This window comes from Pararge aegeria (genome assembly GCF_905163445.1).
Source record: "Pararge aegeria chromosome W unlocalized genomic scaffold, ilParAegt1.1 SUPER_W_unloc_4, whole genome shotgun sequence".
Classification (NCBI taxonomy): Eukaryota; Metazoa; Arthropoda; class Insecta; order Lepidoptera; family Nymphalidae; genus Pararge; species Pararge aegeria.
Window position 1 is genome coordinate 320,816 of NW_024396990.1, and position 13,073 is coordinate 333,888.

Here is a 13,073-nt window from a genome sequence, read left to right on the forward strand (position 1 = left end):
ACAAGAACAAACTTGTATTATAAAAATGTGCGTATAAAACGTTTCACTCAACCATACAAGCCATAAGTTTATTCAGTGTCCGACTGTTAGTATCTAACCCAGTATTTTAAAAGTCTTTAAGGCATAAGTTTATTCAGTGTCAGACTGTTAGTATCCAACCCAGTGTTTTAAAAGTCTACTTATTAAACACTTACTAAGATCGACCAGTGGTGTGAAACAACATTTATTCATCATGGAGGTAAGAATCACATACGTTTGTCTTTTTTTATCTATTCGTAACTTATAATTGAATCTTTACGATGTGGAACTGTTATGAATCTAATTAATATTTTGTTTTAATCGTGATCTCATATTTATTCTAGAATTCACCGAATGATGAATATACTTTAAAGCACTTATATTATCCACTCAATATATCAGATGATCAAGATATGAGTGACAATAAAAAGACCGCAATGAGAAGGAGCAACAGTATAGATGCTTTTTTTGAAAAGCAAAAGAAAAAGAAGAGACAGTCAAAGTCTTCATGTGTAGCGCAAGCAAGTGACGGGGGCCTATCATATATCTCATCCAACGACGATGACAGTATCAGTGCAACACATCTAATCAAAATAGACATCTATGACATGAAGAGTCTTAAAGATGTTTCGCCTCTTGAATACTGGAAATATGCAGATTTGCGATTAAAGTACTACGTTGAATCTGCTGGTGATAAGCACTATCAAAGCATGCGAGATATTATATACAACATTACAAAGCAAATCGCTGGGAAGCATGACTGTAAAAAATACTTTATTGACAGAGATAACCAGAAACAATAAGTATTCTCTGAACCAGCGGTCGGTAAACATCACAAAGTAAAAAGACCCTCTATACGAACCCATGAAAACTTAAGTGCTTATTACCTGTATTTTAAAAATATTTTTCTTTATCTATTTGCTATCCCCACTGCTTCATGCAAGCGAAACTAATATAAAAGCTATCCTTTTTCTTAAATGTACTTCTGAGGAGGAGTTGTTGTTGAGTTAAATGAGGAGTTGCTCGAGCTGCCATCGCGTGCACACCTGTGCACCGGCGTTCGGGCCCGTCCTAGTGTTCGGTCACTGCGACTGCCTACCGAACCAACTGCGTCCAGCGGCGGCGCTCGGATTTACGCGTCATTCCTCCCCGATTCTGGTTCCCCGGTCTGCCACCAGCGGCAAGCCCCGGGGGCCGGGTCGTTGGGGTTGGCGTGCCGACACCGCTGCTCGGGCCACGTCAGGCAGCTCCGCCCCGCGCCGAAGCGCCCCGCGTCCCGCGTCGAGCCCCCCGTGCTCCGCACCCCCCCGCGTTCCCGCGTCGAGCGCCTTGCGCTCCGCACCGCCGTGTTTAGCGTTGAGCCTCGGCTCCGCTACCCGCGACCCTAGCGCCTTCGGCCATGCCGCCACCGGCGCCTAACCCGCCGCCGCTACCGCAGCGGCGTGCCACCCGTCCGCGCGCAATAAGGCGAAGAGTGTTCGTGCGGAACACTACCGCCGCGCTTGAAGTCGGCCTGGACGCGATCGTCGCGACCGGCCTCGCCACCCGCACCACCTTGGCCCACGGTGCTGGGCCCTCCACCGGAGCAGGAGAAGTGGCTTTTGCTGCAAGCCCGCTCTCTCTGTCGCCAGCGCTGTCTCGACAGGCGACACCGACCCCGACCCGGACCACGCCCACCGTTGCTGCACCTCCCAACCCAGGGACCAGGACTGCAGCACCAATACCTTCCCCGCGATCGCCGCGATTTACCGCCGCACAGGCGGACATCGCCGTGGGAAGATTCCCGTCCCCGCCTAAACGGGGACCCAAGACTCCGGCAGCTTTTATGCCATCAAGCATGCCCGCACTATCGCCGAGCTCGCCGATGGATGCTTCAGCGTCCCCGAGCCCGACATACGCCGCCCGGACACGACAGGCCGCCGGCGCGGCCCCCACCCGCGCCACCAACGTCGCCCCAAACGACGCCACAGCCGCCGCTGCTGCCCCAGCCGCTACCATCGACATCGGAGGAGCGCCGAAGACAGCAGCCAAATACCCTCCACTGATAGTGGAGGCGTTGCCGGATTGGCCGCACCACTTCCGGGAGCTGAAGAAGCTCCTGGGACACACACCAAACGGACGCCCCTATGGCAAGGGCGTCCGTTTTATACCCAAGTTCCGCCTCATCCAGCGGTACCTGACCCAGCTGGAGGGTGCTAGCGGAATCTCCTGGTTCTGCTACTCGCTGCCAGCAGAGAGGAGCCTCAAGGTGGCGATCCGCGGCCTGCCGGCCGACACGGATCCGGCACTAGTGGAGCAGGAGCTGCGCGAGCTTGGCTACACGCCGGAGCACGTGCGAGCGATCCCCGCCCGCCCGGGCAGACCGGGCTGTTTGATGTACGCGCAACTGCAGCGTACGTCGGACCTCACCCCGGGCATATATGAGGTGCGCGAGCTCCTCTGTATGCCCGGCGTCATTATTGAGGCATGGCGCGGCAGGAAGGGGCCCGCGCAATGCCATCGATGCCAGCAGTTCCGGCACTCCTCCCACAACTGCCACAGGCCCATTGCCTGTGTGAGATGTGGGGGAAGTCACCCAGCCCGGGACTGCCCTCGTCCCCGGGAGGAGCCGCCGACGTGCGCCAACTGTGGGGAGGCACACACGGCGAACAACGCAGCCTGCGCGGTCTTCCGCAAGGAGGCCCGCAACCGCCGAGCGGGTACCACTGCGCGCACTACCACAGCTGCGCGCGCCACAACTGCTGCTACTCTGCAAAGAGAAGCAGATGCACCCGGTTCACTGACAGCCGCTGCCAACCAGCCAGGGCAGCAGCAAGGCCGCAAGCGACGCCGCAAGCGTGGCGGTAAGCGCGCCAAAGCGCGCAAGCCGAGCGCACCATCCACAGCGACGCCCCTCATCACGATGCAGCTCTAGCGCAGCCCGCCGGACCGTCCAAGCCCACCGTGGTCGCTGCCCCCGAAAGGGGGACGAAGGCGAAGCGAGTGGGAGTACCGCAGTCGGCAGTTCAGCCGGCCCGCGGCCCATTGGACACAAGGACGACCCGCGTCATCGGTGCCCTGAATCAGGTCCTGATGGCGATCCAGGAGCAGCGCGACCCAGTCCCGCTCATCCTGGCATGCATAATGGAGCTCTGCACTGGATGAGCTCCATATTGCCCCCCGGAATGCCGATGGGCCTTTTGAAGAACAAACCCCATCCTCACAAGGACCTACTATCCATTTGGTATACCGGCCCCATGCATGAGATGCCCACGTCGGCTATTCCCCGTCGAATAGTCAAGACTGTGGGCACCTCTTTGCAAGACAGGCGTCTTCAAGTGGCGGATGAAGACGCGCTGTCTACGGAGCGCCCCACGAGGACCACGTAACCACCGGACTTCCAAACGCTTCCTCGCCGCTGGCTGACGGGCGCTTGCCAATGCACATTGGCAAGCTCGACCTCGCTGAGCGGCGGGCGTAAGCCCCATCCAGGACATACCAAGTCGCCGCAGCACCGCTGATCGCCGCGTCATAACGCAGGCTTGATCGCGCTGCCGCGACTTCTTCCCCGGACTCGACACCACGGACCCAACGGTCCCACCAAGTGACCCGTCTGTAGTTGCAGACGGCGTTGCTACCACCGAAAAGGGCCATCGCCCTGAGCGGTTACCCCGAGCCCCATTTGGGACTCCGAGGAAGAAGATTAGGAAATGTACTTCATATTCTAAGTTACCACACAAAACTGCACAATGACTGTCGAACTCAACGACTTTGTTTACGAAGAAGAAATGGTTGAGCTATGTCAAGCAGCGGAAGTTGAATTTGACTTAGTGAACCTGTGTATACAAGTAGAAACCGATCAAGCTGCTTTGTGAGTATATTTTCACTATTGTTTAAGTTACATAAGAATACTTGTTGCATCTTGTCTGTTCTGAGAGTGGGGCGTGCCATATATAAATGTTCGGATGATTCTTAGTTTTACTCATTGAGTGGTAAACTGTGAAAGCAAAATAATCACTATGGAATCTTTAACCAACGATGACATTAGTGTATTCACTAAACCATTTGTGGTTAATAAGATGCATAGGTATATACGATTGTGGTACATAAGTAATAAACTTCCGAGTTGGTTGTTAGAAGATCCAGACATAAAACCTTTTTATACCCCTTGTACGGATCACTTTACTTCCGCGTGTTCCATTTCAAGCGATGAAATTGATGGCGTGTTTCCTATGATGGCGTACTGCGTAATGTGTATAAAAAATGGTAAATTATTACTAGTGTATTAGTAATGCTATTACGTTTTAAGATATGTTATTTGATTTTATCATTTTAATTATTTTCAGATCAAGACAAAGTGGAGGAGGTGTAAAAAGAAAAATTGCTGTCACAAAATATTCTTCGAGTAAGCGTCCATTTTCTCAAGAGCCTTCAACATCTGCTGCGGTGGTAACAACGAACCCAATACAGGAAGAAACAACTACATCTGTAAGTTCTACAAACAATAATACTATCGAATGCCTTAACTGCAAAGTATATGTTAACAGAAAATATTATACCAATCATCTTAAAAGCAAGACTCATAGCAAAAATGTTCTAAGTTTAAATCCCAACTTAAATAATGTTCAATTAATAGAAACTGCTTTCGGACGGCGGATAGTAACGTACAGAATCCCCAATTCCACTAACACTAATTCTATATTCGAAACTCCTGAGCACTTTCTTAACATAATTAAAAATACTGTATATAATTTGCTTGATAATGCTTTAAAAGAGCATACTACATTAAAAGTAAATTTTATTTTACAAGGAGATTTTGTACAACCAACAAAAAATATAGAAAATACTTTTGATTTTCAAACATTTAATTATATGTTTTGTTTAGGTGATGACATTAGTGTTATTTATTCTAGTAGCAATTTTCACTTATTATACTATTTCACAAATATCCCATTCCCGGTTAAATTAAAAGATATTAATAAATTTGAGTGCTTTAATAATATAAGTATAAATATTTTTGGTCTTGATCGTGATATAACAAATAAATCTACGAAAATAATTGGTCCACTATATTTCACAAAATGTCGTAAACAAAATCATGTTAATTTATTATTCATTAACAATGGATCCAATGGTCATTATTGTTATATTAAAAATCTTTCTCGATTAGTCAGCCGACAAATAAATTCACATGAACATGCTACACATATTTGTGATGGTTGTCTGCTTTACTTTGAAACTAATTCTAAATTGAAAATTCATCAACAACATGATTGTAATCACATCCGAACCGATTTACCGAACGCTGCGAGAGCTAAATTGACGTTTGATAAATATGAGAGGAAGTTAAAAGTACCTTTTGTTATTTATGCAGATTTTGAATCATTTTTAAATCCTATACAAGGCTGTGGTAATAATCCATCTACCTCGTATACTGAAAATATTCAGAGACACGATGAATACAGTTTTGGGTACTATATAAAATGTGCATTTAATGATAGTTTGTCTAAGTATGAAACATATACGGGTAATAATTGTTCCAAAGTATTTATGGAGAGGTTAAGCGAAGACGTTAAACGGATTGTTAATCAAAACTTAACTGTGATTAACCCTATTCCCCTCACGGTGGATATGAAGAATAAAATATCTGTCACTACTACATGTTATATATGTGATAAAGATCTCGATTCGGAACATAAAATAGATTTTAATAAATATACTGGTACCTTTGTAGGTGTCTGTCATACAAGTTGTGCAGAAAAGTTTGAAACCCCCAAATTTATTCCCATAATTTTACACAACCTAAGTAACTATGATGCTCATTTCATTGTGCATGCATTAAATTTTTCGGAGGGTGAAGTAAATGTCATACCCCAAAATAAAGAGCGATATATTTCTTTTTCAAAAATTATACAAATAGGTGTTAATAAGATTGAATTAAGGTTCATTGATTCTTTGAAATTTTTGTCATGTAGCATAGATTCGTTATCGAAAAATTTAAATGATGAAAACTTTACTGAACTGAGTAGGAATTTTCAAAATATTGATGATCTTCGTTATTTAAAACGTAAAGGTATATATCCCTATGATTTTATGACTTCATTTGAATCTTTAAAGTTAACGTCACTTCCCACACAAGAACAGTTTTTTAATACACTAACTAACAGTGCAGTATCAAATGAGGATTATAGACATGCTACGGAAGTTTGGGTTCATTTTAAATGTCGTGATATGGGTGACTATTCTGACTTATACCTAAAAACAGATGTACTTCTTTTAACTGATATATTTAAAAATTTTAGAAACGTATGTATTAAAACATATGATTTAGATCCCGTTCAATATTATACAGCACCGGGACTTAGTTGGGATGCAATGTTGAAGTATACACAAGTGACATTAGAGCTACTAACAGATTTTGATAAAATAGCTTTTGTAAAATCCGGTATACGTGGTGGTGTCTCCCAATGCAGCAACCGTTATGCACAAGCTAATAATAAATTTATGCCAAACTTTGATGAGCAAGTTCAATCATCTTATATTACGTACTTAGATGCTAACAATTTATATGGTTGGGCTATGTCTCAGTATCTTCCTACGGGTGGTTTTGAATGGGTGGATTGTAATACTGATTTTAATATTCCAATTGATTCTGATGTAGGATATATTCTTGAAGTCGATTTAGAATATCCACAAGATTTGCATGATCTGCATTCCGATTTTCCACTATGCCCAGAGAATATTTTAGCTGGAGGGAGCAAGCATTTAAAATTAGTTCCAAATTTATATGATAAAAATAAATATGTAATTCATTACAGAAACCTTAAACAATCTCTTGAAATGGGGTTAAAACTAAAAAAAGTCCATAGAATTTTAAAATTTCAACAGAGTCCTTGGTTACAAAAATATATTGATTTAAATACAAAACTACGTACATCTGCTCATTCCGATTTTGAAAAAGACTTTTATAAACTAATGAATAATTCGATATTTGGGAAAACTATGGAAAACATTGAAAAACGAGTGGATGTTAAATTATGTATGCATTGGGAAGATAGGGGTAAAGTCAGAGGTGCTCAAAAACTTATTGTGAGACCTGAGTTTCATAGCCTTTCAATATTCTCAGAAAATTTTGTCGCTATTCAACTTAAAAAAACGAAACTATTTTACAATAAACCCATATATTTAGGACTTTGTATTTTAGATATTTCTAAAACCCTCATGTATGATTTCCACTATAACTACATGAAAAAAAAATATGGATCCAATTGTAAAATGTTGTATACTGACACTGACAGCTTCATATATCAAATTTTTACTGACAATTTTTATGCTGATATTAAACCTGATTTAAACAAATATTTTGATACTTCAGACTACTGTTCTAATAACACATATGGTTTTCCTTTATTAAATAAAAAAAAAATTGGCTATTTCAAAGATGAAAATAACGGGACAATTGTCACAGAATTTGTTGGTTTAAGATCAAAAATGTATGCCATAAATTCATTAGATAAATTCGTTGCAAAAGCAAAAGGAGTTAACAAATCAGTTACTAAAACATTCCAAATGGAAAATTATAAAACAGTTCTATTCAAAAAGAAAAATGAGATATGTGAAATGTATAGATTTCGATCAATAAAACATGTTATATTTACCCAAAAAAATAATAAAATATCACTTTCACATTCTGATACAAAACGATTTTTTATCAATAACTCTAGTGAAACATTAGCTTGGGGTCACTACAAAATTAATTTGCTCAATACTGAATCATGAGTTTTATCGATGGTATTTGTTTGTAGAATAAGTTTTCTCTATACTTAATAAACTTATTTGTTATAATTTTTTTTTTAAATCATTAATATTGATGAATAATTTAGCTGACATACAAAGATGTATTAAAACTGTAAATAATGTAGACTACAAATAATTGTATTATGTATTAAAGGTGTATAAAATCGATTCCATTGTAATATTAACATTTTATTAAGCATATTATATTTGTGACTTTAAAATACTGTTATATTATTTTTTTAACCCATTCCCTGTTCTACCATAACCGAGACAGCACGTACCACTTCACAAATGTATCATTTTTTACATCCATTTACTGCTATAGTAGCAGGTCCAAGTGGTTGTGGTAAATCAAACTTTGTAACAACTTTTTTAAAAAACTGTACTAATGTATGCAGCACACATTTTTCTCAAGTTTTATGGTGTTATGATGAAATGCAACCTCTTTATAATTTAGAAAATGTAACGTATGTACAAGGAATTCCTGAAATGAGTATGTTTGATGGTCAGCAACCGGGTTTAGTAATAATTGATGATCTCATGCGAGAGTCTGATGGCCGCATCGTTGATATTTTTACTAAAGGTAGTCATCACAGAAATTTAAGCGTGTTTTACATTACACAAAATTTATTTCATCAAGGTAGAGGACAACGAGATATTTCTCTGAATACAAGCTATATTATTTACTTCAAAAATCCCAGAGACCGGACGCAAATACGTCATTTAGCACGCCAGGTGTTTCCAGATAATTCAAAATTTGTCGAAGAGGCCTATAAAGATGCAACTATGGAACCTCATGGTTACTTAATGGTTGATTTGAAACAAAATACAAATGACGCATGTCGTTTTAAAACTAAAATTGACCCCTCTACTAATGACTGTGTAGTATATGTCCCCAAGAAGGGGTTTAAATATGGTGTGCAGCACTCGATTAATGTCAGTAACAAATAATGGTTGAAGGCAACACGACGTTACACATAAAAAAGTTAAGATTTGCATTGCAAACATTTAAACCAAAATATCGTAAAATTTTACTTCGTTCTCTTAAAAAAGAGGAAATAAATTGTGTATGTGAATATATCAAAGAAATTTTTAAAGACGATACCCCGAAATATAAAGAAGCAAGAGAACCCATCTTAAGCATAGTAAAACTGAATTGCTTTTTTTCTACAAATGTGATTTAAATATTAAAATACGAACATAATAATGTTTGGACGTGTAAAAACTCATAAAGATTTATTAAGGGCTTTACTTACGCTTAAACCTAAATATCGTACAGCGTTATTAAAAGTTTGCAAAGACGAAGAAATTGATTGCATTAGTGAATGTATTTTTAATATATTGAATGGTAAAGTACCTTTGAAGGATAGTGAGAAGGGTAAACTGAAAAAACACAAAACAATTCTAAGAAAATTAATTAAAAAAGGAAAAGGTAAAGTAAGAAAGCGTATTATTATTCAGCAAGGAGGAGCATTTCTTCCGATTATATTGGGGGCTGTTTTGAATGGATTGTTTAATTTAGTATAAAAATGGAGTACACTAAGAAAATGATTCTTATTGAACCAGAGGTAATTGAACGCTTAAAATCAGAAAATACGATACATGAAGACTCATTATCAAGATTAGACAAAGAAATGAAAAATATACTAAAAAGTAAAATGGACGACCGTGAAAAATGGTCATTGTATATGCAAATTTTACAAAGATATCTTCACCTTACCAGAGAAGAGAGGAGACCATTAAAACTACCCGTGACTATAGAGAATGAGCAAAAGCACGATACTGAATTGCTTAAAAAGGAGAGCAAAGACAATTATTCTGCAGTTTGTGAGGACTCTGAAGATGAAAAGCACGCATGTGGTTCTTCAATTGATATTTCTTACACAACCACTTATATAAACAAACTTATACCAAAAACGTACAAAAAAAAGGGTGATATATTGTTAAATACTCTCCTAAACCATAAAGACAAAATTAGATGGAAAAATGATGGGGTATTAGTGTTAGATAATGAAGTTATAGATGATAGTAATATTGTTGATCTAGTGAATTATACGTTAAGATCATTAAAACGACCTAAACCTATCGGATGGGAAAAATTTATTGTTGCTCTAAAAAATATAGAAGTTCCTTCGACTTGTATTGGTAATCCGCAAGCTTTTGAAAATATTAGTAATAAATCACCAAAATTCAGAAGACGTAGTACCTCAAATGATGGTGAGAGTCTTGAAACTCAAAAATCGTTAAGAAAAAAACACGACATTTGGGAAAGATGGAATCCATACTAGACATAAATGATATCTATTACGACATTTCGAACCCAGCTGGTTACAGTAGCATAGATCACTTGGTAAGAGCATTAAAGGGTAAAATGAATAGGAAACAAGTAAAAGAGTGGTTGCAAGCTCAAGAAACTTATACGTTACATAAGCCTGTGCATCGGAAATTCCCCAGAAACAAATACATATTATCTAATTTTAATGAACTTTGGCAGGCTGATTTAAGCGATATGCGTACTTATTCTCAATATAATGAAGGTTTTAACTATATTCTGTGTGTTATTGATGTTTTTAGTAAATATGCTTTTGCAAGAGCACTTAAAAAGAAAAATTCTAAAAATATAAAACAAGCATTTGAAAGCATATTTACCGAAGCTAAAGCAACTCCCACCCACTTACAATCTGATAAAGGTACTGAATTTGTGTCAAAAGATGTTAGACAATACTTTAAAACTAAAAATATTAATTACTATACAACCAATAACCCAGATATTAAAGCTAGTATAGTTGAGAGATTTCAAAGGACACTAAAAACCAGAATGTGGCGTTATTTCACTCACAAAAATACCTATACTTATATTAATGTTTTACAAGATTTACTCTATGCTTATAACCATAGCTTTCATTCCAGTATAAAAATGTGTCCATTTGAAGTTAATGTAGATAATATCATGAAAGTATGGAACAATTTATATGGAAGCCTCAACAATAAAGTTAGTGTTACAAAGCAGACTAAGTTTTCAATCGGTGATCACGTGAGGATAACGAAATATAAACACATTTTCCAAAAAGGATATGAAACTACTTGGAGTGATGAAATATTTATAATAACGGGTATAAAAAATAGTATGCGTAAGGTGGTCTATACCATCACAGATCTTCAAGATGAGCCTATTGTAGGTACTTTCTATGAGGATGAATTGCAAAAAGTAACATATGACCCCACCACTCAATATAATATTGATAAAATACTATGCTCTCGCTATTCAGGTAACAGAAAACAATTGCTTGTCAAGTGGAAAGGTTATCCTGATAAGTTTAACAGTTGGATTTTAGAATCCAGCCTTAAAAAGTTATGATGGAATAAAATTTTTATTTAACTTTACTTAGTAATAGTTCAATGGAGTACTTCCCAGAAAACACGACGACCAAGTTCTCAACCAAATTACCAAAATCACTTATTTTGGAAGGAGAATGGTATATTGGAGTTGTTGAAATTCAATATCCTTGTACTATGTATACAGTTCGGGAATCAGAAAACGTTATTTATACATCAAAATGGATTATGATACCTGATGAAGATATAACTTCATTAGTACACTATAGAAGCCATATTCCTGCTATGAATTATGATAGCATTCAACATCTTGTAGCTGAATTAAACAAACATACTGATACTCAACTTATGTTTAATTATGATGAAATAAAAAGTCAAGTATCAGTATTATGTATGGATAATGCAATTGATGTACTTAAGTTGTCAACCAAGTTATGTTTACAGCTAGGGTTTGAACCAAATACAAATCTAATTCAAAATAAAACGGGAACATATCCTTATAATTTAAAATTAGGATTACCCTCTCAATTGTTTATTTATTGTGATATTATCGAACCACAAATTGTTGGAGATGTCATGGCCCCTCTTCTTAGAATCGTTCCACTTGATCCTGCAGTCTATGTATACGGGGCAAACAAAATGCATATTTTTTCACCACCTCATTACCTACCTCTCATGCGAAGAGAGTTTGATGTAATAGAAATAGATATAAGAACGAGTACAGGTCAAAAAGTACCATTCCAGTTTGGGACGACGTGTATTAAAGTACATTTTAAGAGAATCAAGTGAAAAAACTTCCATTCAAAATGCCTTGCCCATACTTACATTATTATTCTCATCAAGCTGGTACAGGTATAGGTGCAATTTACAAGGGTGCACCGTATCAGCGAGGTCATGGTATAGGTAGTTTTTTGGGTGGATTATTTAGATCTGTTCTTCCACTTTTGAAAAATGGTGCAAAAGTTGTCGGTAAAGAAGCTCTGAATGCTGGTGTGGGTTTATTATCCGACATGTTGAATGTACAACCAATAGATGAATCTATCAGATCACGTTTTAAAACAGCAACTTCGAATCTAAAACAAAAAGCTGATAAAAAAATTGATTCCATCATGAACGGATCAGGATATAAAATTAGACGGCAAAAAAGAAAACGTGTCACTTCCAAAAACACTCTCAAACAGAAAGGTTCTAAGAAAATTAAACATAGTAATATTCAGGATATTTTTTTTAAAAGTTAAAATTTAAAAATGTCATTTTTACATCATAATTCTTGTGAATGCGTAAAATCAGAGTTGGATTTATTTGCTCTACCATCGACTCAGACTAGTATTGAGGGAGGTCAATGGATTCATTACAACCCCATTTCATCATTGACCGATGATGGACCAATTGAATTTTTAGTACCAGGAAATGGTGATGATTACGTTGATTTATCTCATACCCTACTGCACATAAAAGCCAAAGTTCAGAATACCGATTCAAGTAACATTTCAAGTGCTTCTAATGTTGCTCCTGTTAACAATTGGCTTCACTCACTTTTTAGTCAGGTTGACATATATTTAAATCAAAAGCTCGTAACACCTCCAAACAACACTTATAGATATCGAGCTTACATCGAGACTTTGCTTAATTATGGTACAGCTGCTAAAAAATCTCACCTTACTTGTGGTCTTTGGTATAAAGATACGGCTTCAAAAATGGATTCATGTGATGCTTCAAACCAGGGATACGCAAAAAGAGAAGAATTAGCAAAGGAAAGTCAAACTATTGAAATGATTGGTCATATACATGCTGATATTTTTAATCAAGACAAGTTTTTAATCAATGGTGTTGAAATGCGTCTAAAACTCGTACGTTCTAAAGATAGTTTTAATCTTATGTGTTCATCTATAGATAGTAAATTCAAAGTGCATTTATCTAGTGCTAGCCTTATAATGCGTAAA

At 38.4% G+C, this 13,073-nt stretch overlaps 3 protein-coding genes across 3 annotated transcripts; all 3 read left to right on the forward strand.

Moving 5' to 3' along the window:
• The first annotated feature begins 167 nt into the window (after positions 1-167).
• Positions 168-990, forward strand: LOC120636850. The gene is made up of 2 exons (XM_039908412.1): positions 168-238; positions 363-990. The coding sequence occupies exons 1-2, from the start codon at positions 233-235 to the stop codon at positions 819-821; spliced, it is 465 nt and encodes a 154-aa protein (XP_039764346.1). The 5' UTR covers positions 168-232; the 3' UTR covers positions 822-990.
• A 427-nt stretch (positions 991-1,417) lies between these two features.
• On the forward strand, positions 1,418-3,162 carry LOC120636840 (nascent polypeptide-associated complex subunit alpha, muscle-specific form-like). Its single transcript, XM_039908402.1, has 2 exons — positions 1,418-2,861; positions 2,927-3,162. Exons 1-2 carry the CDS (start codon positions 1,418-1,420, stop codon positions 3,160-3,162), a joined length of 1,680 nt encoding a protein of 559 aa, XP_039764336.1.
• Positions 3,163-3,653: 491 nt separating this feature from the next.
• LOC120636841 lies at positions 3,654-5,788 on the forward strand. The gene is made up of 3 exons (XM_039908403.1): positions 3,654-3,868; positions 4,344-4,740; positions 5,732-5,788. Exons 1-3 carry the CDS (start codon positions 3,747-3,749, stop codon positions 5,786-5,788), a joined length of 576 nt encoding a protein of 191 aa, XP_039764337.1. The 5' UTR covers positions 3,654-3,746.
• The last annotated feature ends 7,285 nt before the right edge of the window (positions 5,789-13,073 follow it).

Bases quoted from the DNA above. Each gene is read 5' to 3' on its own strand.
- LOC120636840 (XM_039908402.1), top strand. From the start codon at position 1,418: ATGCCGCCACCGGCGCCTAACCCGCCGCCGCTACCGCAGCGGCGTGCC. The intron at 2,862-2,926 runs GTAAGCGCGCCA...ATCACGATGCAG, and splicing joins GCGACGCCGCAAGCGTGGCG to CTCTAGCGCAGCCCGCCGGA.
- LOC120636841 (XM_039908403.1), top strand. From the start codon at position 3,747: ATGACTGTCGAACTCAACGACTTTGTTTACGAAGAAGAAATGGTTGAG. The intron at 3,869-4,343 runs GTGAGTATATTT...AATTATTTTCAG, and splicing joins GAAACCGATCAAGCTGCTTT to ATCAAGACAAAGTGGAGGAG. The intron at 4,741-5,731 runs GTATATAATTTG...GTACCTTTGTAG, and splicing joins TTAACATAATTAAAAATACT to GTGTCTGTCATACAAGTTGT.